The sequence below is a fragment of the Mobula birostris genome, chromosome 27 (genome assembly GCF_030028105.1).
Source record: "Mobula birostris isolate sMobBir1 chromosome 27, sMobBir1.hap1, whole genome shotgun sequence".
NCBI lineage: Eukaryota > Metazoa > Chordata > Chondrichthyes > Myliobatiformes > Myliobatidae > Mobula > Mobula birostris.
In genome coordinates, this window is record NC_092396.1 from 4,312,000 (window position 1) to 4,339,975 (window position 27,976).

At 45.1% G+C, this 27,976-nt stretch overlaps 1 protein-coding gene across 4 annotated transcripts in view; it reads right to left on the reverse strand.

The window, feature by feature from the left end:
* The window catches only part of agrn (agrin), a 546,801-nt gene that overhangs the window by 65,737 nt on the left and 453,088 nt on the right, over window positions 1-27,976 (reverse strand). For all 4 annotated transcript variants that reach the window (XM_072245169.1, XM_072245168.1, XM_072245171.1 and 1 more), the window contains 7 exons: window positions 26,573-26,678; window positions 18,121-18,504; window positions 13,403-13,534; window positions 11,933-12,060; window positions 9,035-9,149; window positions 7,861-7,980; window positions 2,815-3,156 (listed from right to left, as the gene is read on the reverse strand). In XM_072245169.1, coding sequence (XP_072101270.1) covers window positions 2,815-3,156; window positions 7,861-7,980; window positions 9,035-9,149; window positions 11,933-12,060; window positions 13,403-13,534; window positions 18,121-18,504; window positions 26,573-26,678 — 1,327 coding nt within the window. The remainder of the gene's footprint in view (window positions 1-2,814; window positions 3,157-7,860; window positions 7,981-9,034; window positions 9,150-11,932; window positions 12,061-13,402; window positions 13,535-18,120; window positions 18,505-26,572; window positions 26,679-27,976) is intronic.

Here is a 27,976-nt window from a genome sequence, read left to right on the forward strand (position 1 = left end):
GAATGGTTGTTGGTGCCAGACAGGGTGGTTTGAGTAACTCAGACACTGCTGATCTCCTGGGATTTTCACGCATAACAGACTTGAGTTTATAGAGAATGGTGCAAGAAACAAAAAATCCTCCAGTTCCAGGGGTGAAAACACCTTGTTAATGAGAGGTCAGGGGAGAATGGCCAGACTGGTTCATGCCGACAGGAAGGTGACAGTAATTCAAATAACCACATGTTACAACAGTGGTGTGCAGAAGAGCAACTCTGTATGACAACACACTGAACCCTGAAGTGGATGGGCCACTCTGAGTTCCGCTCCTGTACCTAATAAAGGGACCACTGAGTGTATGCACAATCATCATCAGGTGCCATGCCCAGTTTGAGCTTTGACTGCCATGGCCCACACACTCCTGTTTCGGGTCAAGTGGATCAATTCATTGGTATTCATTTCCAGTTCTCTGGCTGCTGTCTCCATCATCATTTGTCTTTGCCTTCCTCTTGCTTTCTTCCCTTCAATCTTTCCCATAATTACCGTGCACTCTAACTCCTCTTTCCTAATCACATGCCCAATGAAGTTACGTTGCCTTTTCATGATCTCATACATTATTTCTCTTTTTGTGTTTGCTCTGTTCATAACATCCTCGTTAGATATTCGTTTCATCCATGATATTCTTTGCATCCTCCTCAAAAACCACATCTCTGCTGCTACAATTCGTTTCCTCATGTTACTAGATATTGTCCAACATTCTGAGCCATACAACATAACTGGATAAACGTAACATTTCAGTACTCTGAGGCGAGTTGTCATGCCTAGTTTAGTATTGGCCAGTATACGCTTCATTCTCGTAAAGGTGCCTTGTGCCATTCCTACTCTGTATGCACAGTAGACATAAGAATAGTTAAGAAAATGGAACAGTACAGCGTAGTACTTTGAGCTACAGTGCTGTGATGGCTTTTTAACCTACACCAAGATCACTCTAAACCATCCGCCCTTATGGGTTGAGTCTGACCCGCTGAGCTCCCCCAGCATCTGTGATCTCCTGCATCTCCACGATAGTGTTGTTTAGAGCTCAGAGGGGCGAGACGAGCTTCACTTCAAAAGCTCCCAAAATTCTTAAGGCGGTTGACAGGCCGGATACGGGGATGTGTCTCCCAGCTAGGGCGCCTTGGACCACAGGACGTGATCTGAGGATAAGGCAGGTCACTTGGGATGGGGGTGTGGAGAGCTTTCATCACTCAGGGATGGTGAAACACTGGAGATCTCTCACTGTTTTAGTCAGGAACGCCTTTCTCCCCACTGCCATCAGATTTCTAAAATGTCCATGAACTCCTGGGCACTACCTCACTATTTTTGTTCTTCCTTTGCTCTCTTTTTTAATTTGATTATATATATACACATACATACATAAACACTGTGTACATATGTCATGAGATATGCTATTGATATTAAACCTGATTCAGATTCCTGTGGAATTCTCTGCCACTGACTTCAAAACGGAGATCAAGAGACAGAGAAGTGGGAGACTGTTCTCTCTCCCTCTCTCTTCCTTTCTCCCTCTCCATCTATTTTCCTCCCTTTCTTTTCCCCCTTCCTTTTTCTTTCCCTCTTTTCCTGTCTCTTTCTCTTATTTTTTGCGTGTGCCTGCATGTGTGCAAGTCTGTGCGTGCGTCTGTGATGATGTCTTTTTCATGGCTTTTTACAAGGCGCGGAACGAGAGAGAGACTGTGTGGCGCACCACTCCTCACACAGACATTTTCAGAGTATTTTTCCCTTTATCTTACGAGGTCGAGTTGCGATCTCGACACTCAACCCGGCACGGATGGAAAGCGTACTCGGGAGCGGACCTGACTGGTTTCGAACCCGGGAACCTCCGCTCCCGGGTCCGGCACCCAATGTCGTTGCGCCATCAGCTGGCCCACCCTGTCTCTTTCTCTTTCCTTCTCCCCTCTGTCTCCCTCTCTCTTCCACTCTGTTTCCTCCCTTTCTGTCTCACCCTCCCTCCTGCTTTCTTTGTTTGAAGATTTGCCACACTTGTCCGCCTACAAGAACAGCTTCCTCCCCTCTAGTCATCAGATTTCTGTCCATGAACCCAAGAACTCCATTCTGCTCTCTTTTTTCACCACTTAATTATTGCACATATTTCTTCTGCTAACTTATGGTTTTTTTCAGTATTGCACTGTACGGCTGCCACTAGGCAACAAATGTCGTGACAGATGTCGGCAATAATAAACCGGATTCTGATTCTGATGCTGAAATCTGCAGCAACAACCTGCTGGAGGAACTCAGCGGGCTGAGCAACAAATGTGTGTGTGTGTGTGTGTGTGTGTGTGTGTGGAGGGGGGCCGTCGGGGAAGGAATTGTCGATGATTTGGGTTGAGATCCTGTGTCAGGAGATTTCAGGGCTTTCAGAATAGAGATGAGGAGGAAGTTCTTTAGCCAGAGGGTAGTGAATCTGTGGAATTCTTTGCCACGGATGGCTGCCGAGTCCAAGTCATTGGGTATCTTTAAAATGAAGGCTGATAGGTTCTTGATTCAGGGCATCAAAGGTTATAGGGAGAAGGCAGGAGAATGGGGTTGAGAGGGATGGATAATAAATCAGCCATGATTGAATGGTGGAGCAGACTCGATGGGCCAAATGGCCTAATACTACTCCTGTGCCTTTTGGTCATTAGGAAGTGGTGAGGGGTCTTGGGCCAAAGCAGAAGATTAGCTACGATCTCCAATGGCGAAGCATCTTGATGACTCCTTCTGCTCTGATTCTTTTAGCTCTCTCTCTCTTAACTCCATGAATTAAAAACAAAACGGAGGCCATTATCCAGTCCTTACTTCTCTCGCAGACCGCTCCTCCTTTGCCGGCTGGGCAACTGCAGGTGTAGTCCTCTCCATCATCTTCACAAGTGCCTCCATGGAGACAGGGCTGGGAGTCACAAGGCCTGGGAGGTTTGACATTGGTCTTTATGGGGAAGGGCGGTCTCCGGGTGGTGGCTGGCCTCACGGTGGTCGAGGGCCACTTGGCTTGTGGGAAGACTTTCGGCCACCTGGTGGCGGCAGGTGGTGGTCGCCTGGTGATGGCCAGCGGGAGGGTGGCCAGCAAAAACGTGGTGGTGACGGGGACTGTGGTAGCAGCTGTGGTCGTGCTGGTCGTCGTAAACAGGACAGGCGCCCAATCTGCCGGGAGAGTGATAGAGCACAGAACAGTTAACACTACGGCACAGTACAGGCCCCTCAGCTCACGGTGTTGTGCTGACCTTTCAACCTACATAACCCTCCATTTTTCTATCATCTATGTACCTTTCTGAGGGTTTCCTAAATGAACTGATGCCTGCCTCTACCACCACCCTGGCAGAAAATTCCACACACCCACCACTCTGTGTAAGAAACCTACCTCTGATATCCCCCCTATACTTTCCTCCAATCACTTTAAATTATGCTCCCTACCACTTAGCCCTCTAATTTTCTAAGCTCCCTGTACCTATCTAAGAGTTTCTTAAAAGGCCCTATTGTATCTTCCTCTACCACTGTCACTGGCAGTGCATTTCACGCACTCACCACTCTCTGTGTGAAAAACTTACCTCTGACATTCCCCTTGTACCTACTTCCAAGCACCTTAATACTGTGCTCCCTCATGTTAGCCATTTCCACACTGGGAAGAAGTCTCTGGTTTTCCACTCTATCTATGCGTCTTATCATTTTTTTTTGGTGTGTGCCTGCGTGCGTGCGAGTCTGTGCATGTCCGTGCGTGCGTCCGTTATGATGTCTTTTTTTCATGGCTTTTACAAGGCGCGGAGCGAGAGAGAGACTGTGTGGCGCGCCACTCCTCACACAGACATTTGTGCAGTATTTTTCCCTTTTATTTTACGATGTCGAGTTGCGATCTCAACACTCAACCCCGCACGGATGCAAAGCGTACTCGGGAGCAAACCCGACTAGTTTCAAACCCAGGAACCTCCGCTCCCAGGTCCAGCGCTGATGTCGTTGCGCTACCAGCCAGCACGCCCCCCCCATCATCTTGTAAACCTCTATCCAGACACTTCTCACCCTCCTCCACTCCAAAGAGAAAAGCCCTAGCTCACTCTACCTATCCTCATAAGACACGCTCTCTAATCCAGGCAGCATCCTGGTAAACCTCCTCTGCAACCCTCTCTAAAATGTCCACATCCTTCCTATAATGAGGTGACCAGAACTGAACACAATACTCCAAGTGTGGTAATACAGAACTGCAACATTACTTAATGGCTCTTGAACTCAATCCCCGACTAATGAAGACCAACACACAACGCTCCATCTGTTCCCAGTTTATGTTCCCAAGTTCTTGTCTAATAGCATTATAATTTGCTCTCCCCAAATTAAATCCTTTCCTCACCATCTGGTCCTATCCCTACGTATTGTATTTCCTGCTCAAACCAGAAAGCTCACACACTCTCAGTAAAACTAACAGGCCCAGAAATTCAATACACTTATCAGAATAGCATTCCTTCCGAATTTTCACTTAGAAATTACCTCTACTGTAGGAAGCGTTACAAAAGTGATCGGCTGAAAAAAATTACATCAGCACGACTTACAGAATGAATACAAATAACAATTCTGCAGCTGGACTGCGGAGAGCATTTCGACTGACTGCATCGCTGTCTGGTACGGAGGGGCCACTGCACAGAATCGGACAAAGCTGCAGAGAGTTGTAAACTCAGCCCGTTCCATCATGGGCACTGGCCTCCCCAGCATCGAGGACACCTTCAAAAGCTGATGCCTCAAAAAGGCAACGTCCTTCATTAAGGACCCCCCCCCCCGCCATCACCCAAGACAAGCCCTCTTCTCGTGGCTACAGAAGCCTGAAAACACACAATGATTCAGGAACAGCTTCTTCCCCTCTGCCACCTGACTTCTGAATGGACACTGAACCAGTGAACACTACCTCACTACTTTCTTTGCTCCCTTTTTGCACGACTTACTTAATTGAAAAGTTTATATATTTCTTATTTAATATATTTTTATTGTCATTTATAGTTTTTGTTATGCATTGCAATGTATGGGGCCGCAAAACAAGAAGTTCCATGACATACACCGGTGACATTAAACCTGATTCTGGTTCGGATTCAGGTCTATGTATTAGAATAACGGCTTGATCTAATTCCTAATCTTTCAGCCATGTTGCTCATTCGTCAGCACGGTGACACAACAGGTAGTGCGAACTCCTCCTTTTCCCAAAGACCTCAATCTACCCACACTACATCACCCCGATACATCGACTCGACTCTCTCTCTCCTCTGTTGGATTGGGGTGAACAAGGCGACTCGTGCAGGCTGCCCCCGGCACATACTCAGACTGTGTTGGTTGATGAAGCAAATGACACGTTTCACTGTGTGCTTCAATGCACAGGTGACAAGTAAAACTAATCTCTCGAATCTCTCAGAGCCTAAAGACTTAGAATGCTGGAATGCTCTGCCTCAGAAGGCAATGGAGGCCAATTCTCTGGATTCTTTCAAAAAAGAGTTAGATAGAGCTCTTAAGGATAGCGGAGTGAAGGGATATGGGGAGAAGGCAGGAAAAGGGTACTGCTGGTGGATGATCAACCGTGATCACAGTGAATGGTGCTACTGGCTTGAAGGGCTGAATGGCCTACTCCTGCACCTATTGTCTATTGACTTGCAGGTCAATAGACTGCTACAAATTTGCCCAAGTGTGTAGGTAAGAGATGGGAGACTTAGTTAGACATCACCCCAAGAAGTAAGAGTCTGCCCTTAACACATACAGGGAATAGTCAAGCCTCTTTTGGTACCCAGAAAACAAAACGGAAGCTATTAAAATACCATCAGTCTGAAGTTAAACTAATGGACGGCCCAATCATGGTACTGCCGGGCAGCGTGCAAGCACAGCGGTTAGTGTCGCGCTTTACAGTGCCTGCGACCTGCGTTCAATTCTAGCCACTGCCCGTAAGAAGTTGGTATGCTCTTCCCGTGACCGCGTAGGTTTCTTCCGAGTGCTCCAGTTTCCCCCCACGTCGCAGAGACGCACTGTTGAGGTTAGTGAGTTGCGGGCCACCACACTGGCAACAGAAGGCTTGCCAACACTTGCGGGCTGCCCTCATCACTTCCTCTAATTGCGCTGGTCGTTGACAAAAGATAAACAACACATTTCACAGTGTCGATGTTTTGATATACGTGTGACATAGTAAACTAATCTTAACCATTACACTTCGTTCTGTTGCTGGTGAAACCCGTGGCAACGAGTGCAATTGGATCGGAGAGGTACACAGTGTGTGCAAATGTCTCTCCCCTGTACAGGGGAGGATGTTGGAAGTCCTTGGTCACAGATGAATGTGGGGGAGGGGGCGGGGAGAGAAGGAACATTGTACCTTTAAGGGTGATGGTCGGGATAGAGGATCAGCTCAGTGAATTGGAACGTGAGGGGGGTGAGTGGGAATAGTGCTCATCATTACCACCACCCCTCAAGGAGGACTACAACCTTGTCATGGTTGGGAGGCTTTTATGCCTCAATGACCCGGACAGCTACGTTGGCTGGAGTCAGGGCCTTGTGCTTTGGCTCTTGGTAGGGTTACCCATGGCAAACAGGTCAAAGGGTAGAGGCCAGACTAAGAGTGGTCCACTGGTCCGCCAGGTTCAGGGGTTCAGCTCAGAATTAGCACAGAATGAACTATGAAACCTCCGTCTACATGAGTGAAGCCATGCTAACACAAGGGGGCGTAATTTTAAGGTGACTTGAAGGAAGTATGGCGGGGGGGGGGGGGCGGGATATCCGAGGTAAGTTCTCCTACACGGAGAGTGGTGGGAGTGTGGAACACGCTACCTGGGCTGGTGGTAGCAGCAGATACATTAGGGGCATTTGAGAGAACAGATAGGCACAAGGATGATACGTAGGCGGGACGGGTTAGGTTGATCTTCGATCAGGTTCAAAGGTCGGCACAATATATTTTGGGCTGAAGGGCCTGTACTGTGCTGTAGTATTCGATGTTCAGTTTTCTTGGCTTATGATTTGCAATGAACAGATGCTTGAATTGTATTGACCCCCCCCACGCTGCCCAAATCTCGGGGTGCCCACGCACCCAGAGTTAAGCTGGCAGCCTGAAAAAATTCCCCATTGAAGGGCCAGGCATTTTATTCAACGCCCTCGTGTGGGACAGATGACTCAGATTGCCCAGGGGAATGTATTTATTTACTGATTGATTGAAACAACATAGAACAGGCCCTTCAGTCCCAACGAGTCACACTGCTCAGCAACCCATTATTGAACCCCAGCCTAATCACAGGACAATTTACAACCAATTAACCTACTAACTGGTACGTCTTTGGACTGTGGGAGGAAACTGGAGCACCTGGAGGAAACCCATGTGGTTCATGGGGAGAACATGCAAATTCCTTTTAGACGGCACCAGAATTGAACTCTGAACTCCGACACCTGGAGTAGTAATAGTGTTGTGCTAACCACTACACCACCATGGCGTCTTTAGGCATCCTCTGATGCTGAAAGGCTTTGCATACATAAAGGGAGGGAAATCCTTCTGCAGAATTAAAGAGTAAAGACCCCAAATTTCAAAAAAAATATTTGTTTCAGGTGGACATTCACGGGGAGTCCGGGCAGTATTACAAAGCAGGTCTCAGCACAGAGTGTCATCGAGACTCGTTCATTGACCATAAGACATGGAAGCAGAATTAGACCATTTGGAAGTGGAGATGGATGGGTTCTTGATTAGTCAGGGTGTCAAAGGTTATGGGGAGAAGGCAAGAGAATGTGCTTGAGAGGGAAAATAAATCAGCCATGATGAAATGATGGAGCAGTCTCGATGGGCTGAATGGCCTAATTCTGCACCTGTGTCTTATGGACTCTCTGACTGTGCGAGCACAGAAATTAATTTACCAAAGTCTACGATCTTGATGTTGTCCTCTTCTGGTTTTTTCACAACAATAGATTTCTTCCTGGATTGTTTCACTTCCTGAAGCAAAGCCCTCTGTACATCCCGGGAAGTGTATCTTGTTCCTGGAAAGATTATAAATCGAAACATTCATAGTGCGGGAAAGAAAACAACCTCACTGTTACATTTGAGGTGGAGTTGGGTGAACTCTCGACCCACTCCTCACTGCACATGAATGGCTCCTCCATGGAGTGAGTTATGAACACCAACACCAAGGAGTGCACATAATGGACGTTCTCGCCTAGTCCCTCAACACAAACACCAACACTAAAGAGCGCACATAATGGACATTCTCACCTGTTCCCTCAAACCACCTCTTTGGTTAATAAAGCACAGAAGTGCCTCCACTTCCTGAGGAGATTGAGGCTGCGTGAGGCTCCGTTTCCCCCCTCAAATAGGAAACAGCTTCTTCCCCCAGGCTGCGAGACGACTGAACTCCCTGTCACCATCCAGGTCTCATCACGTATGAAATGTCAGCAGCGTTTTATTGTCAATTTTTTAACTTGTATCATACATGCACCTTATTATCTGTTAATTTATTCGTGGCGATATTACTTTATGTGTTATAGAAACATAGAAAAACCTACAGCACCATACAGGCCCTTCGGCCCACAATGCTGTGCCAAACATGTCCTTACCTTAGAAATTACCTAGTGTTACCCATAGCCCTCTATTTTTCTAATTCCATGTACCCATCCAGGAGTCTCTTAAAAGACCCTATCGTATCTGCCTCCACCACCATCGCCGGCAGCCCATTCCACGCACTCACCACTCTGCGTAAAAAACTTATCCCTGACATCTCTTCTGTACCTACTTCCAAGCACCTTAAAACTGTGCCCTCTCGTGTTAGCTATTTCAGCCCTGGGGGAAAAGCCTCTGACTATCCACACGATCAATGCCTCTCATCATCTTATACACCTCTATCAGGTCACCTCTCATCCTCCGTCGCTCCAAGCAGAAAAGGCCGAGTTCACTCAACCATTATGTATGTGAGTTATACGTACTATGAGCAGCTTGGTCCGGAGAGACGTTGTTTCACTTGGTGGTACATGTGTGTATAGTTAAATCTCAATAAACTGCACTTGAACTTCAATTTGTACTTAATAGGTTAGCACTTACTTGGATCGAAATGGACTTCAAAGATAGTCCGCACAGAGTTGCTGGGACCCAGACCACGTACCCGGACACTCTTAAAATCTTTCTTGACGTTTGAGTTCCCGAGTAATTCGTTCAGCTAGATGGGAAGAGATGGTAGGGCATGTGGATAAACGATCAGTCGCAAGAAACAACACACACTTGGCTGAAAACAAAGTGATTTATCATGTGTGTCAGGTGTAACCAATGACCCAAATGTCCAATTATAAACACCAGAGGTTCTGCAGATGCTGGGAATCCAGAGTAACACACAAACAACATGCTGGAGGTAACCCAGCAGGTCAGGCAGCATCTATGGAGAGGAAGAAAGAGTCACTGTTTTGGGCCGAGACCTGGTGAAGGGTCTCGGCCTGAAACATTGACCCTTCATCAGGTCTCAGCCCAAAACGGTGACTCTTTCTTCCTCTCGATAGATGCTGTCTGACCTGCAAGGTTGGGAATTATGAGTTTTGTGAGGCACTGGGTTCGAAGCTTGGTCTTCTGCAGTGACCTTTGCACGCAGCCATTCCATAAGAAGCAACTGACCACCAACCAATGTTGAATGGGACCAAACCAGACAATAAAGGAAAATTTTAGACTTAAGTATTTTACAAAATGGCCACCAAATTCCCAAAGAGCAATATTAAGAGATGACTGTTGTGTTTGAGGGCCTCTAATGGGGTCACAGGAGCACAAAAGCAGGTTAGCGGTGCTATGGTTATGTAGCAGTCACTGTAGCGCTGTTACAGCTTAGGGTGTTGGAGTTCAGAGTTCAGTTCCAGCATCCTCCATAAGAAAGCTTGTATATTCTTCCCATGTATGTAGGTTTCCTCTGGGTATTCTAATTTCCTCCCACAGTCCAAAGACATACCAGTTAGTAGCTTAATTAGCCATTGTGAATTAATCCCGTGACTAGGCCAGGATTAAATAGATAAGTTGCTGGGCAGTGTTGGGCCGGAAGGCCTGTTCCACGCTGTATCACTAAATAGTGAAAAATGAAGTATGTGTTTGAAATTTTACCTATTGATTTGAACCTTAAATCTAATTTATTTTCAGCTGGATGACACTAGCTGTATCTCTGCCCCTCATCCACAAAGTGACAAGTGAGTCTATTTCAATTCAGAATGAAGGCAACCACGACCGTGATCTAATGGAGATGAATGAAGCAGGTTGCTACGGAAATGAATCCACAACCCCAGTACTCAGTACCGTTAATACCCAATTTGTTTCTCACCGACAAGCTAACTCTGGGCCAATGTCTTGCACGGCACAGCAAAAAGATTAGCTGGGAATGGGAGATAAATGAGCATGGAGAATGCAGAAAGCAGTGTAGGCAGAAACCAATGAGAACATAGAACAGTACAGCACAGGAACTGGCCCTTCAGCCCACAACGTCTCTGCTGAACATAATGCCAGATTAAACCAATCCATTCTGCCTGCCAGTATTTTGTGCAAACACAAGATAAGCATCGTTTATGTTTACTCTCCTCTCCTATCAGATTCCTTCTTCTTCAGCCCTTTACCTCTTCCACTAATCACCTCCCAGCTTCTTATTTCATTCCCCCTCCCAACCCACTCACTCCCACCACCCCCCCCCATCACCTGGTCTCACTTATCTCTCTCAGGGTGAGGAATGACTCCTCATATTCCATCTAGGTCACCTCCAACCTGGCAGCATGAAGATCGATTTCTCTAACCTTCAGTAACTTCTTCCCCACCCCTTCTTCAATTCCCCACTTTGACCCACATATCCCAGGGTGTGCTGGGGACCGCCCTCAAGTACCATCACACATTCATTCACTGGCACCCCTCTTCCCCTCACCTGCCTATCATTTCCTCCTGGTGCCCCTCCTCCTTCCCTTTCTCCCATGGTCCACTCTCCTCTCCTGTCAGATTCCTCCTTCATCAGCCCTTTACCTTTTCCACCAATCAACTCCCAGCTTCTTCCTTCAATCCTCGCCCTCCCCACCCACCCACCTTCCCTCTCACCTGGTCTCACCTGTCACCTGCCAGCTTGTCCTCCTTCCCTACCCCCAACCTTATTCTGGCTTCTTTCCTTTCCAGTCCTGATGAAGGGTTTCAGCCTGAAACATCGACTGTTTATCCCTTGCCGTAGATGCTGCCTGACCTGCTGAGTTTGTTTAGCATTTCATATGTGTTAGTACACATTTCCAGCATCTGCAGAATCTCTTGTGTTTATAATAACTGTTTACATCTGAAAATGGAACAATTTTGGGCACCACGGTTAGCGCGACGCTGTTGCAGCCCGGGGCCTTCCAGAATTTGGAGTCCAATTCTGGCACCGCTCTGTAAGGAATTCATGGGTTTTCTCCGAGTGTTCCGGTTTCCTCTGGCGGTCCAAACACATAACAGGCACTCTAGTTGGTCATTGTAAATTGTCCTGTGATTAGGTTGGGCTGGCATGGTAGCACAACACTTTACAACGCCAGCATCTCGGGTTCAATTCCCACTGCTGCCTCTGAGGAGTTTGTACGTTCTCCCTGTGACCGCGTGGATTTCCTCCGGGTGCTCTGGTTTCCTCCCACAGTCCAAATGCGTACCGATTGGTAGGTTGACTGGTCACGGCAAATTGTCTTGTGGTTAGGCTGGGATTAAGATGGTGGTGGTGTGAGGGTGGGGGCATGGCTCGAAGGTCTGGAAGAGCCTATTCCATGCTGTATCTCAATAAATAAATAATCAGGGTTGTGGGGTTGTGGGATGGTGTGGTTCAGAGGGCTGGAAGGGCCCACTCCACACTGTATCACCACATAAATAAACAAACAAACAAACAAATAACAAATGAATGAACGTACACTCTAATTCTTCTCTGTCTAACCATCCAGCTACAAGCTGTGGACGGTCAGTTAACTGACGATCACTTACAGTGCTCTCAATGCTCCTTGCTGTTTCACCAAACAGTTCAGATTTCGGGTCATCCATCTCTGAAGTGTAAAAAAGTTCCTGGCCCTCTACTTCTTCCAAAATAAGGACACCTTGGAATACCTTAGTAGCTATGAAAAGTAAAATAAAGAGACAAAAAGTGGAAGTTGGGATGAATCTGCAGTTTGACTCACAATGACAAGCATGGTTGCATCACTGTCTGACTGGAAGGTGAATGGTTGGTAGTGCCAGTCGTAGGGTTAGTAGAATGAGCGTCTTTGAATTAGTAGCTTATAGGACATTCAGAATAGGTGCAAATGTACGTTTGGTGCATAAATACCAGATGTTACCACAATATTTGTTCCAGTTCTCCAAACTATTGAGGTAGGCAAGAAGTTAAGTAGACAAAGAGAAAGAATTATTAGAGAAGAAACAGATGGAAATGAATAAATAGATTAAAACTCCTACAGCAATTCACTTTTACATTGAAATTAAAGTGCATTTTGCATTTTTGCATTCAGACACCACACGTTCATATCAGAATGAATATGTCCCTGATTGAGTCACATCGTTCAATCGGACAATATCGTTATAATTTCCTTTTGTTCTTGATTGGAGATTCTGAGGAAGAGAAATTTCTCAACCATTTCTCTGTAATTAACTCCATAAATTACTATTTATAAATTAAGGAAAACAATTTTTCTGCTTTTGTGGTTTGGAAAATTTTTGTAGATTTCAAGCGGTCTTGGTTATAGATTTCCTAGGTCATTTGGAAAGAGGATAATTTACCCAAGATGCAATTTAAAATCACTACAACATCGAAATGTTGTAGAAAAGAACACCAGGGGATATTTGATCCCAGTACACCATCAATGTGCTGAATGCTGCTATTTTTATGCAGCAATATTCTCTCAAATGTGTAAAGATAACGCAAGCATCCAGAGCAGTGAAAAATAGACAGAAAACACCACCCCTTAGAGTTGGGCGCTTTTCTCCCCAGAGAATCAATGCTTTAGTCACCAGAGCAAAAGATTTACGTGTGGAAGCCAGAATATCTGCCTTACTCGAGCTCTCAGGTCTTCTTCTGCCCATCAATTAAGTTTAACCGATCTCCCTCAAAAGAAAATTGGTAGGTCAGCTTGTTTGAACTACGCTCCTAAGCTGTAGAATTCAATACCTAAAACTATAAGGGATGCAGACTCAGTTGACATTTTTAAACACCAGCTCAAAACCTATTTATTTAACCTTGCTTTTACCCAACATAATTTTGTCTTTTATTTTTAAGTTTGTACTTTATCCCATTGTAAAGCACTTTGAACTATATTGCTGGTATGAAAAGAACTGTAGAAATAAGTTATTATTATTATCATTATTACTGACATATAAGGGACTTTATCAAAAACACCACTGAGAAAACCGTGCTCAAATGCTAACTAAATCTGATACCTCAATTTCTAACTTGAAGGCACTTACGTGGACAGTTGCTTCCCTCACTGTCAACAGATGGCGTCTTTCCGTCAGGACAACAGCCAAACTCTGTATTGTCACAGGTAGACCTCTCAACTGGACCAGAAGTTGGAGTTTCTGCCAAGGAGTCATTGAAAGCTATGGATGACAAAGGTTAATCTAGGTTAACCAAACTCTGGACTGCTTTTCTTACTGTACTGTCCAAAATCTTGGACACCTTAAATATTTTACATGGTTTCAGATGGTTTGGCCTCCTCACAGCCCTGATCTCAACATCACCGAGGCTGTCTGGGATTACCTGGAGAGACAAAAGCAGGCGAGGCAGCCAAAGTCTGCAGAAGAATCGTGCTAAGTTCTCCAAGATGCTTGGAACAACTTACCAGCTGATTTTCTTACAAAACTGCATGACCATGTACCAAAGAGAATTGATGCAGCTTTAAAGGCAAAGGGAGGTCTCACCAAATATTGATTAGATTTTGTTTTTCACTATTTACTGCCCTTTATAGTAACCTTAGTTATTTGGAAACTTTTCATTTCATTATTTTTTAAACCACTTTCACTTTATATGTGCCTAAGACTTTTGCTCAGTACTGTATGTGTATATCTTTTCTTGTCCTTAACCCACCATGCCATCAAGGAAATTAAATCCCCATAAACACATTGAGTTGTAGTTTTGTACAGCACACAGGCCTAACTGGTCCATGCTGACTATGGTGCCCTCTCAACTGGAGCCAATATTTTGGGTTTAGACCATATCCCTCCAAGCTCAATCTCTCCATCTACCTATCCAAGTGTTTGTTAAATGGTACTATTGTACTTGCCTCAACACTTCCTCTGGCAGCTCGTTCCATACACACACCACCCTCTGTGTGAGACCGTTGCCCCTCAGGTCTCTTGGAAATCTTTCCCCTCTCACCCTAGACCTATATTTCCTAGCTTTGGACTCCCCTATTCTAGGTGCAGGAAGGCTACAAGTGCACCTCATCAATGCCTCTCATATTTTTAAACATTTCTAAAAGACCACCCTTCATTCTCCTACATTCCAAGGAATAAAGAACTTGCCTACCAACCTCTCCCTATAACTCAGGCCCTCTAGTTTGGCAACATCCACATAAATATTTTCTGTACTTTCTCCAGTTTAACCACATCTGTCCTATTACAGAGTAACCAGAAATGTACACAATACTCCAAGTGTGGCTTCTCCAACAACTTGAGGAGGAATTTCTTTAGCTGAAGGGCAGTGAGTCTGCGGAATTCATTGCCACTGACGACTGGAAGGACAAGTCATTGGGTACACTTCAAGCGAAGGTTGATAGGTTTTTGATTAGTAAGGGTGTCAGAGGTTATGGGGAGAAGGCAGGAGAATGAAGTTGAGAGGGATAATAAATCATGCCATGATGGAAGGCAGAGCAAACTCGATGAGCTGAATCACCTAAATCCTGCTCCTGTGTTTTACTGTTTTATACAACTGCATCATACTGGAACTAAAGGTCATGGGTTAAGGGTGAAAGATGAAAAGTTTAAAGGGAATGACGGGGGAGGAACTTTTTCGCTCAGAGGGCTGTGAGGGTATGGAACGAGCTGCCAACACAAGTGGTGGATGCAGGTTTGATTGCTACAGTTAAGAGAAGTTTGGATAGCTACATGGATGGGAAGGCTACGGTCCAAGCACAAGTCAGTGGGACGTGGCTGATTAATAGTTCTGGCATGGACTAGATGGGCCAGAGGGCCTGTTTCTGTGCTGGAGTGTTCTATCACTCTACGTTGAACCTTGAAGCCAGTTGTTGTAGATAATTATTAATTATACTTTCCATATATTAATATTAGAAACACTGAGAAATATTTTGTTACTTGTGTAAGACCTGGTTGTATTAATCACTGGAGTTAACAAGAATCAGAGGTGACTTAATTGGAATTCTTACAGGGATTGACAAAGGGATGGTGCTTCATCCAGCCTGAAACAGGGGTCACAGTCTAGGAATAAAGGCTTGGTTTACCCAGGACAGGGTTGAGGAGAAATTCCTTTGCCTAGGGAGCATCAACATTTGGGAATTCTCAAGTCCAAAAATTCTGAGGTGGTTCAATTGGTGAGTATATTCACGGCAAAGTTTTTAGTTATTAATGACATCAAGCAAGTGCAGTCACTAGCATGACACCAGTACAGATCGAGGTGTTCTGCAGTTCAGAGCTTAATTCCAACATCGCCTGTAAGGGGTCTGTACATTCTCCCTGCGCCACTCAAAGGCCAACCCTATGACCCTGTTGTGAGAGGTGGGAATAAGTAAGGCTGGCCAACAGGGCTCTGGTGAAGATAAATAGGCCAATCCCCCGTACAGTGGATACAATGGATTATAGAACCATTGATGACTTCGTCAGGACTAGTCCTGACGAAGGGTCTCGGCCTGAAACGTCGACTGCACCTCTTCCTACAGATGCTGCCTGGCCTGCTGCGTTCACCAGCAACTTTGATGTGTGTTATCTGCATTCATCTATTTGATCTCACAATATTGCTAAATTATACTCAGAGGCCTCTTTATTAGGTACACCTGCTTGTAATGCAAACATCTAACCAGTCAATCATGTGGCAGCTACCCATTGCACAAAAGCATGCTGACATGGACAATATGTTTGGTTGTTGTTCAGACCAAACATCGGAGTGGGGAAGTTATGTGACCTAAGTGACTTTGACCATGCAATGATTGTTGGCGCCAGATGGGGTGGTCTGAGTATCTCAGAAACTGCTAATCTCCTGGGATTTTTACTCACAACGCACTCCAAAGTTTACAGAGAATGGTGCAGAAAAACAGAACACACCCAAGTGGGTGGCAAGTCTGTGGGAATGGGAGATAAATGAGTGTGGAGAACGCAGAAAGCAGTGTGGTTCAAAAGCTTGATGGTTAAAGGGTAGTAATTGTCCCTGAACCTGTTGGTGCGGGTCCCAAAGCTCTTGTACCTTCTTCCTGATGGCAGTAACGAGAAGAGAGCACATCCTGTGTGGTGGATGCTGCTTTCCTGTGACAGTGTTTCATGTAGATGTGCTCAATGGTTGGGAGGGCTTTACCTGTGATGGACTTTACTGTGATTGTCATTAATCAGTGTTACATTACTTGTTCGATTCACATTAGGATACTTTCATGCATGACCCCCTCCATCCAAGCCATGTTTTCTTCTCACTGCTATCATTGGTTAGGAGGTACAGGAGCCTTAGGACTCACATCACCAGGGAAAAAACCTTAGGCTCCTAAACGAGTGTGGATAACTTCACTCACCTCAACATTGAACTGATTCTACAACCTACAGGCTCAGCTTGAAGTACTGTACAACTCATGCTCTCAATATTTATTACTTGTTTATTTTATTGTTGTTATTATTTTGTTTCTTCTCTTTTATATTAATTCATTGTCTTTTGCACGCAGGTTTTTTTTACCTGTCTTGTTTTTGCACTTTTTCTATTATGTTCAGTTCTATTTACTGTGAATGCCCACAAGAAAACGAATCTCTGGATTGTATACGGTGACATATGTGTACTTTGATAATCAATTTACTTTGAATGATTGCTGCTGAACTTGACAGAATGAGTTGAAAATAAAGCATAAAATGCAATTCCTGCAGTATAACAGTAACAGCAGAAGGTCGAACCCTGAGGAGTGCTGAAACACAACTCGGAGCATCATCATTAGCGATGTGGTGGGGGCCCCCGCAAGTGTCGCCATACCATCATAGCATGCCCACAACTTACTAACCTTAACCCACACCTCTCTGGAATGTGGGAGGAAACCAGAGCACAAAGTTGAAACCCATGTGGTCATGGGGAGAATGTACAGACAAAACATGCTGGAGGAACAACACACACAAGATGCTGGAGGAACTTAGCAAGTAGGCAGCATCTATGGAGAGGAATAAACCGTCGCCGTTTCAGGCCAAGACCCTTCAGCAGGACTGGAAAGGAAGGGGGCCAGAATAGAAGGCAGGTGAGGGAGGGGAAGGATACAGGTGATAGGTGAGACCAGGTGAGGGGGAAGGTAGGCTGGCTGGGGAAATGGGATGAAGTAAGGAGCTGGGATCCCGGAAAACAGAAAGCAGCATATTTCACAATTTATATTAGTGACAATAAAGCAGATTCTGATTCTGACAAAGTGAGAGAAAAAATATCAACCGCAATGGAAAGGCAGAGCAGACTTAATGGGCTGAACAGCCTAAGTCAGCTCGTAAAGTATATCTCATGGTCTCATGGTAGTTATTAACTCATTGTCCGGAATAATTCTCAAGCATTGCCCTCTTCGTAAGTGGAATTTCGTCTGGCGTTTGCAGTTAAATCCCACAGCAGCAGCAGGGTAGTGGTTAGCATAACACTTTAACAGCCCCACCGACCAGGGTTCAACTCCCGCCACTGTCTGTAAGGAGTTTGTACGTTCTCCCCGTGACCACATGGATTTCCTCCAGGTGCTCTGGTTTCCTCCCACAGTCCGAAGGTGTATCGGTTAACACGTTAATTGGTCACATGGGTGTAATTGGGTGGTGAGGGCTGGTTGGGCCTGCTGCTGTAATGTTTTTCCCAACACCAAACCAATTAGCCTTTCTGTTGGAGGAGGTACAATACTGGCTCAAGAGGTTAATCCTCACATATCTGTACATCAATAATGGCGGAACATACTCCAACATTATGTGCAAGGACTCCCTTGAATTGGTGACTTATTGCACTAAAGGAAATCAAATCACATTACCCAGAGGCTCTCCTCCACTCGCCTCCACGTCACCACTCGCTTCCAGATCGGTGTCCCCGCTGAAGTCCCCACTGCCCGACAGGTCAGGCGGCTCGGATGGCAGGAGTGACTTCGCAGGCGGGGCAGTGGCTGGGTAGCCAGTGACGACAGGGCCTCCGGTAACTGTGGAGATCTTGGCTTGGTCCAGTGGTCTTATTGTGGTTTGTGTGAAGGTAAGGGAGGGAGGCTCTGCTTCAAGATGCGTTACACTCTGCTTCCCCACTCGAACGTGCGGAATGACCTCTTTGTGTATTGTAGGTGGGAGAGGTGATGGGGATGACTTTGACCATTTGGTTGTTAGCCCGTTATTGCTGGAGGCTGTGGGGGTCAGCCTTGATGGAGTACCTGTTGGGAGATAAGATGGTTTCCATTAACAACAGAGGTATGCTCAAGAAAGCAAACACAAAACGTTAAGGTACACTCGAAATATCAGGTCCTCGAGAAGGCAACATCTACTATCAAAGATTCCCACCATTGGTAGAATCCACAAGAGGGCTGCCTCAAGAAGGCAACATCCATCAACAAAGATCTCCACCATCCAGGCCATGCCCTCTTCTTGCAGCTACCTTTGGGAAGGAGGTACAGAAGCCTGAAGACCCACACCACCAGGTTCAGGAACAGCTACTTCCCTTCAACAACTTGGTGTTTGAACCAAGTGGCACAACTCTAATCATCACCTCAGTCAAGCAACATCTTGCCCTACAATGGACTCTTTTGTTCTAATTCTGTTCCCTTGTTATAAATTATGCAGTTTTTTCTTGGGAATGTTGTGTCTCTGATGCTACGGCACATGATACTGTTGTGTGTAATATTTTAATGCACCTGTGCATGCACGTACTTGCACATATGACAATTAATATAGAACGTACAACACACAGGCCCTTCAGCCATGATGTTGTGCTGACCTTTTAACTTATTCTAAATCTAAATCAATCAAACCCTTCCCTCTAACATGTTTTTTTATCATGAAAGTGCTATCTAAGAGTCTTTGCAATGTCCCTCATGTATCTGCCTCTACAACCACCCTGGCACCAACCACCCTCCGTGTAAAAAAAGCCTTCTGTTCCTCTGACATCCTCCAAACACCTTCAAATGATGCTGCTTCATATCAGCTATTTCCATCTGGGTAAATGTCAGTGGTTCTATGTTTCTACTCATCCTGTACACCTCTGTCAAGTCACCTCTCATCCTCCTTCACGCCAAAGAGAAAAGCCCAAGCTCACTCAACAAAAGATATCTTTTCTAATCCACATGAGAATCTCAACTTTGACTCTAGCTCCATTTTTGCAACCCATTTTAAAACAGCAATAAGTATTTAAATCATGATTTCACAGAGTTCTGTTTTGGAATTTTATCAGATGCAACGCTGAACTTCTGCAAGCACAAATCTCCTAACATTAATAAACTCTCTGAAACCAAGCATTTAAAGCGGAGTACAGTATATGCAGTACAGAAGAGCAGATGGTTCCTAATCATTTTGGGATATTACACGACCAGTCATCAGCCCATGTAAAAGGTCCCAGGACAGCGAGAAGACAGGCATGTGCACTGCCAAAGCGACCTTCATCTTCCTTGCTGATGCTCCCAACAAATGGCAGTGTTCAACTGGCACAGGCTGGCCCCTCTGTCACGGTGACCCCGGGGTGTTTTGTAACAGTGTAATTGGACCAGTGAGTGTTTTATTTTATTTAGAAACACAGCACAGTAAACAGGCCTTTCTGGCCCAACGAGCCAATTACACCCGTGTGTGACAAATTAACTTACCAGCACATGTCCTTGGAATGTGGGAGGAAACCGGAAGACCTGTAGGAAAACCCCGCGGTCTCAAGGAGAACAGCTGGTGGCAGGAACAGAAGCTGGGTTACTGGCTCTGTAAAGTACTTCGCTGCCACACTGCTCTAAACCAACACAGTCCGGGGGTGTGCTGCGGGCAGCCTGAAAGTATTGTCATGCTTCCGGTGCCAAAATAGCATGATAACCCTCGATCACTGACGATATAAAGCCATTGCGCTAAGTGCTACGCTACTCTGCTACCTCTCAGACCAGACACAAACCCATGGATAATACAGCAAGTTGAGGCAGCTCAGTTTAGTCCTTGAGAAAGATCATAGAATTCACCAACAACACGGAACGCTGGAGGACTTCAGCAGGTGGGACAACGTCTATGAAAGGAAATGGATGTTCTACATCTTGGATTGAGACCTCTCTTCAGGCCCTGAACCAAGAAGAGACCTTGAATTATAATGCAGTGTTTGGGAACCTCCAATAGGCAAAGGTGGGAATACATTGTTGGTGCTGGAACCTGTGGCGATTTTTGCGGGCTGCCCCCAGCACATCCTTGGGTGTGTTGGTTGTTAATGCAAATGATGCATTTCACTGTATGTTTCAATGTACATGTGATAAGTAAATCTGAATCGGAATCCGAGGTACACAGGAGCAGATGATATCCAGGCAAAATGGGATCATATAGGATGGGAAAATGTTGGAGACTGCTGGCTGAGTTGGTGGTAAGGAAGGCAAATGCAATGTTAGCATTCATTTCAGGAGGATTATGGCCAACAGGAGCCTCAGCAAGGGTGTAACGCTGAGGCTGTATAAGGCATTGTTTGTTCTGACCCCACTTGGAGATTTGTGAGCAGTTTTGGGCCTCTTATCTAAGAAAGGATGTGTTGGCATTGCAGAAAGTCCGGAGAAGGTTCACCAGAATGATTCCATGAAAAAAAAGGGTTAATGAATGAGGAGCGTTTGATGGCTCTGGGCCTGTGCTCACTGGAGTTTAGAAGAATGAGAGGATTGCAATGAAACCTATTGAATATCGAAAGGCCTGGATAGAGTGGAGAGGGTGTTTCCTATAGTGGGGCAGTCTAGTACCAGAGGGCACAGCCTCAGAATAGAAGGATGTCTATTCAGAACAGCAGTGAGGAGGAATTTCTTTAGCCAGAGGGTGGTAAATCTGTGGAATACATTGCTACAAATGGCTGTGGGTCCCACGTCACTGGGTATATTTAAAGCAGAAGTTTTTCGGTTCTTGATGAGTTAGGGTGTCAAAGGTAATGGGCAGAAGGCAGAAAAATGGGGTTCAGAGGGATAATACATCAGCCATGATGAAATGGCGGAGCAGACTCGACGGGCCAAATGGCCTAATTGTGCTCATATACAACAGTGACATGGCCACCAACTCTTGTAATGGTTTTGAGAACAGGGAAAGGTACATGAATGGACCCCCTGTACCACCTGTTAGTTCACTTGCTGCTGCTAACACAAAATGTACTGCAGAAGCAAAAAGGTTCGCGACCTCAGGCTGGCAATACAGGAGTTGAAAGTCCACAAAACCTGTTCGACTTAGTTAGATTAGACCGTATAATTGCTATTTTCTTTACAGTTTAACAATTTATGCCTGCTAGTATTTTATGTAATTACCCATATACAGTGGATTCACGTTAATTGGGAGACATCAGGACCAATACATTAAGCAGCTGCCCCAATTAACTGAAGTTTCATGGAAATAATTAAAAAGGTATAAAAAGGACAATCTACTGTTTAACTGAGTAACAAATGTATTTAAATGAAGTACAGAACAAACTAGAACACTGCTAATAGTACTACAGTACTATAAAACCGGGTATTAGTTCCCAATAGCGCTTGACGGAGGAATTCCTCCAGTGTATGCTGCCGCGTATGGGGTGTCCAGGGAGGGGTTGTATCTCTCGTAAAGGGGCTTGTCGTGTCCATTCTGGGGCAGCTCATCCACCTTTCGTCCCCACCAAACACTCAGCTCTCACTTGTGGCTCCAAGTAACAGTTCGCAGAGGACAGTGGCCGCACCCCAGCACGCCATTTTGATAAGGGGGTTAAACCAGATGGGGGTAGCCGGCGAACCTCATACCCCAGTGAGATAGGGACAAGCATGTCCTGGCAAGTGAAGTCAGCTCCAGCAGACTGGGCGGATAAGATCTACAGAGAGATCCAACAGCCAAGAAGGTGGTACTACGACACTCCAAGGAAAGCGAAGATAAGGCACAGGAGTTATGGTTGTCCACTGTAACCAAGGAAGACCCCAATTGTGATGACTACTGTACCACTGGACCTGGAGTTCCGAGGTCAGGAGATTGGAAATGCCCCAGTGTAATGGCTTTTCCACTTTAAAATCTCTCTCGTACAGGTTTCACTCGCATCGTCAGATATGACAGACAAGCAACACGCTGCTCTGTTCTTTTGGTTGACTAGTTGGTTCCTAACTTGTTGAAGTAGTGGAATCACATCATTTTCATTCTTGGCTGTTTCTGGCACCTCCAAGCCTGATTGTTTGAAACTGCAAACAATTCTAAATTGTCCCACTGTTTGTATCTTGCCAACTGTCAGTGACAAAAATCACAGCTTTTTGAAGACAATCATACAGCCATTCACTTCTGGCTATTTGTGGCATCTCCAAACCTGAAAGCTTGAAACCACAGTGAGCAAAACAGTTCAAAATTGTCTTACCGTTTATTACTTAACTATGTGACAAAAATCACTACTTTTTGAATACAAACACGCAAGTGATACTATTTAAAAAATGTTTGCTCTAAGCATGGTAATGGCCACAAGATACACTTGTGACATAAAATGTTCCTGCCCCAAATTACTGTATAAAAATAAATGAAGGGAATCACAGCTTTTTGTTCTTTAAGAGTTGTCCCAAATAAGCAGTGGTGGCTGCCCTAATTAACCGCAATCCACTGTGCATGTATGTTCCTTAGTGGTCACAGAATGTATATACAATGATTCAGTGAGTCCACTGGTGGTTACAATCATATCTCTTTCTGGAAGCTTCTTGACATTACATTAGTTGCATAGGGGCCATCTGATTGGTTAACTCTTATCTACAAATTTGAATGGAATGCCTCTTATCTATGGGCTATAAAGATGGAGGACCTTCATTGCTGCCCGAGGCACCAGCAACATAACAGGTAGTAAGTTACAGGGTATAAGAGGGGCCAAACATGTTGCCCCACCGTCTTTATTCTTTGCTTCTTCTTCCCTTTCCCCTTCTGGACCTCTGCTTCTCCCCATTCCCAATTCCCTTTGTTCTACTAGCACTCAACAAAACGATTGTAAGGCAACAAGTTTTGTGTCTTTCTTGACTTCCAAATGAGCCTTGGATTAAAAGCATCGGAATCCAGTAACTTGGCTGAATGAAATGGCACCGCACACAAAATGCTGGAGGAATTTGGCAGCTCGGGCCGAATTAATGAAGGAAAATAACCAGTTAACATTTCGGGCTGAGGATGGGGGGTCTCAGCTTACTCTGCTGGAGAATAACTCTTGTTCTCAGCATCACTTTTTATTTGCACGATTTGTCTTCCTTTGCACATTGGTTGTTTGTCGGTCTTTGTTTACGTATTTATGTTTATGTATAGCTTTTCGCAAATATTATTGAATTTCTTTAATTTCCTTTAAACGCCTACAAGAAAGTGCATACTGGCTTCTACATACTTCGGTTAATAAATACACTTGTACTGTGATAAATATATTTACTTGCTGAATTCTCTCAGCATTTTGTGTGTGTTGCTGAGGATTTCCAGCACCTGCAGAACCTCGTGTGTCTATGAATACAATGACATAGTCCAAGGAAGAAATCCAGTTTCTTAACAGCAAAATACGTTTTAGATGACATAGAAGCTAAAAAGTGACAAGAGGCCATGGTTTCCCGCATCAGTTAGCGGTATGTGCGTGGAACTTAAGAGTGATGATTCTATCCACAGCAGGTCGTGTCTGCGACACAAAAGGCAGCCTGGAGAAGTGGGAGACATCGGGGATCAACTGCCGCTTAAAAAATAAACATTCGTGAAGGAACATCTGCGTAAGATATTCCTTGCTGGGAACGCATTCCCGAATGTGCATTTTGTGTTTCTGATGACTGTTGCAGAGTGCATGAACTTCCGCTGACATGTCCAGGAATGTTTTCGAACTCGGACACATTTCAGCCTCAGAGTGTGTTCCTATTTTCAATCCCCTCAGTGAGCAGGACCAGATGTGATTCATTTAGCATGAAAGTTCTCAGAGGAAAGGGAGAGGAAATGACATCCCTCCATTCACAGCCATGAGAAGGCCAACGAGCCGCTATGGAAACCACTATGTATTTTCCCCAGCAATGTCCAACACACCACTTCCTAAATAGTTCAACAGATGTTCAAAGTAAGTTTATTATTAACATACATATACACTCATTGGCCACTTTATTGGGTACACCTGCTCATTAATGCAAATATCTAATCAGCCAATCAGGTGACAGCAACTCAATGCATAAAAGCATCCAGAAATGGTCAAGAGGTTCAATTGTTATTCAGACCAAATATCAGAATGGGGAAGAAATGTGGTCTAAGTGACTCTGACCGTGAAATAATTCAGGGTGGTTTAAGTATCTCAAAAACTGCTGATGTCTGGGGAATTTCACGCACAACAGTCTATAGACTTAACAGAGAACGGTGCAAAATCAAAAAACAAAACATCCAGTGAGAGGCAGTTCTGTGGGCAAAAATGCTTTGTTAATGAGAGAGGTCAAAGAAGAATGGCCAGACTGGTTTAAACTGACAGGAAGGTGACAGTAACTCAAATAACCACACGTTACAACAGTGGTGTGCAGAAGAGCATCTCTGAATGCACAAGATGTCGAACCTTGAAGATTACGGGACACAGCAAGCCCATTACTACCCAGTACTAGAAGGATTTACCTAATAAAGTGACTGCTGAGTACATGTTACCATATACTACTTGGTGATTCATTTTCTAGCAGATACCTGTGGAATTCATTGCCGCAGGCAACTGTGGAGGCCAAGTCTTTACGTATATTTAACACTGAGGTTAATAGCTTCTTGATTGGTCAGGGCATGAAGGGATGCCAGGAGATTGGGGCCGAGAGGAAAATCTATCAGCCATGATGAAAGGCAGAGCAGTCTGGATGGGCCAGATGGCCTAATCCTGCTCCTGTGTCTTATGGTTCTTATTTACAGGAAAATTAAAAAATGCATTAGAACTTACAAAGAACTATACATAAACAAAGACTGACAAACAACCAATGTGCAAAAGAAAACAAACTCTGCAAATAAATAAGTCAATAAATAACACTGAGAAGATGAGTTGCAGACTTCTTGAAGGTGAGTCCATAGGTTGTGGAGCCCGTCCTGTGTTGAGGTGAGTGAAGTTATCCATGCTGGTTCAGGAGCCTGATGGTTTGAAACTGTTCCTGAACAGGGTGGTGTGGGACCTAAGGCTCCTTTACCTCCTAACTGACGGTAATAGTGAGAAGAGAGCTTGGCCTGTAAGGTGAGGGTCCTTGATGAAAGATGCTACTTTCTTGAGGCAGCACCTCTTCTACGTGTGCTCAATGGTGTTTGAAGATGTTTTGTGAAACCAACAAAATCTCCCTGGAGGAAAATTTGCAAGGCAGTTGGCAAAATGTTTGAGTATAAGTGTCCATCTTAAATTAATTCCTAAATTGGAGTTTGAGGCCTCATGTTCAGGTTTGGTCATCGGCAAGGCCAGACTTTGAGACCTGGAATTTGGGTTATAATCCAGGCTCCTCATTCGTCATCATCGGTGAGTCCTGGGTTGATCTTGAAGACTGAAGCCGACGGCCGGTTAGACATCCAGAAACCGAGGCCCAATTGCCAGAACTCCGAGTCTGCAAATCTCCGTCAGTCCGCTGTTCAAGTCAAAGGCCCAATGCCTGCAAATCCCCAATCTGTAGAAGGTTGGTGGCTGAAGATGGCCTGTCCTCTAGTTGGAGGAGCGTGTGGTGTGTGTAAGTAACGTGGCTTTTTTACTGAATCTGAATTTGAGTCCATTCACAGACTGTGACAATATCTCAGTGCATGTGACCAGAAATAAATGAATTTATAATCTCCTTCCTGGTGGCTTCACTCTGTATCCAACACCTCCACCCACCCCTCCACATCCCAACCACCACTACTTTATCATTTCCTGTCGGAGTCACCTTACGTACAGACACTCCTGTGACCAGCGTCACCTTATGGACATACTATTAATCTGTGTGTATAAGTTCTCTAACGTATTTATATTTATTGTACTTTTATAGTATTATTGTGTTCCTTATCTTAGTGTTCTTTAAATTCTGATCTTTATCTTATTGTGATTTCTGTGCTGCAGCAGATCCAGAGTAACAAGTATTTTGTTCTCCTTTACACTTGTGTACTGGAAATGACATTACACAATCCTGAATTTGTCATCCAACCAGAGCCCCATTGTGACACAGTTGCTTTTCAGCTTTGCCTGTGCCACTTGGGTGGGAGATTCAGTAAGAAAGCACTCCACATATTTAAGGCAACCATCCAGAGTATCACACCTCACACTGCTCCTAACCCAGACCTGTTACAACACAATACTCCAGTACACTGCTCCGTCAGCATCCTTACCTTGACATGGCCCCTGGTGTGCGATGGTGATCGCTGTACCCTGGCGACACGCGATGGTTTTGAGCTGGCACTCGTTTGCATAGGTTACTCCATCAGAGCCGCAGACCTGACAATGTGGAAGGAGGTGAAGGTTATCATTGCCAGAATTATATCCCAAAACATCAGAGAACAATGCTGGACCAGGGAAATGGCTTTCAGCCCCCGTGCTATGCTCTGAAATCGAACCAGGTAAGAATTACTTGTACACCAACTCCATCCATCTGTCCGTCTCTGACTCCTATCAGTTGATGCCTCTATCTTTAAAATCTAGTTACACCAGGTTTGCACTGCCATCGTGGACAGCATCCTCACATTACCATCTGGTTTGGTGTAACATTCTCTCACAGTGTACGAAAACTACAGTGAGCTGTCAGGCGAGCAGAGAAGGCTGCAGTCTACCATCACTCATGGTCATCATCAGTGTGGAGCTGCTGGGGACTGAACCCAGGACCTCATACATGTGACGTACACGCTCTCCCACTGGGCTAAGTTCACGACACAACACAGACATTGAAGAGATCGCACTCAACAGATACACCGGGAGGAGAGACTGAACAACTAAAAGGCCCGACCACTAACCACAGCCACCACTTACTCTTGCCCTCACTGCACCAGAGTATGTGGATCCCAGATCAGCCTCTACAGTGACCTGAGGACCCACCAACAGACAACCCCTACAGAGAACATCATACTCATCTCGAATGGTTGTACTACCACTCCCTGCACTGCAGGACTTGTATGCATCCAGGACAAAGGCGGCGGAAGGAAAAATCACTGGGGACGTAACCCACCATGCAAACTGCCTTTTCCAAAAGCTCACTTCTGGAAAGTGCAAAAAGCTAACAAAACAAAAATGTAGCACCATTTTTAAAGTTTCTTCTTCTGGGCAGTTAATCTGAGTAACCATTCTAGTATCTCCCCCCCCCCCCCCCCCCCCCGTATCTATTACTCCCATCACTGCACAATAAATACTTTAAACCACTTTTTACAAAGCTGTTTACATTGTAAATACACGCTGTTATTTATGTATCTTTGTACATTTATTCCATATCTGTACTCCTTACAAGACAGGTGACTCCCTCTCCCCAGCCATTATCAATACTCTTCAGAGATTGTCAGCCTGGCGTCAGAGGTCACATAACCAGGACTTGTGATGTGCCCTGGCTGCTCATACGACCATCCACCGCCTGCTCCCATGGATTCACATTACCCTTATCGGGGGTTTAAGCAGGTGCTACCCCTTGCCCAAGGGTGACCTGCAGGCCAGTGGAGGGAAAGAGCGCCTTACACTTTCTTTGGTAGAGACGTATCCCCATCCTGCCACCCCACTTCTAACCTTATTTTAATATAATTCTTTATTCTCCT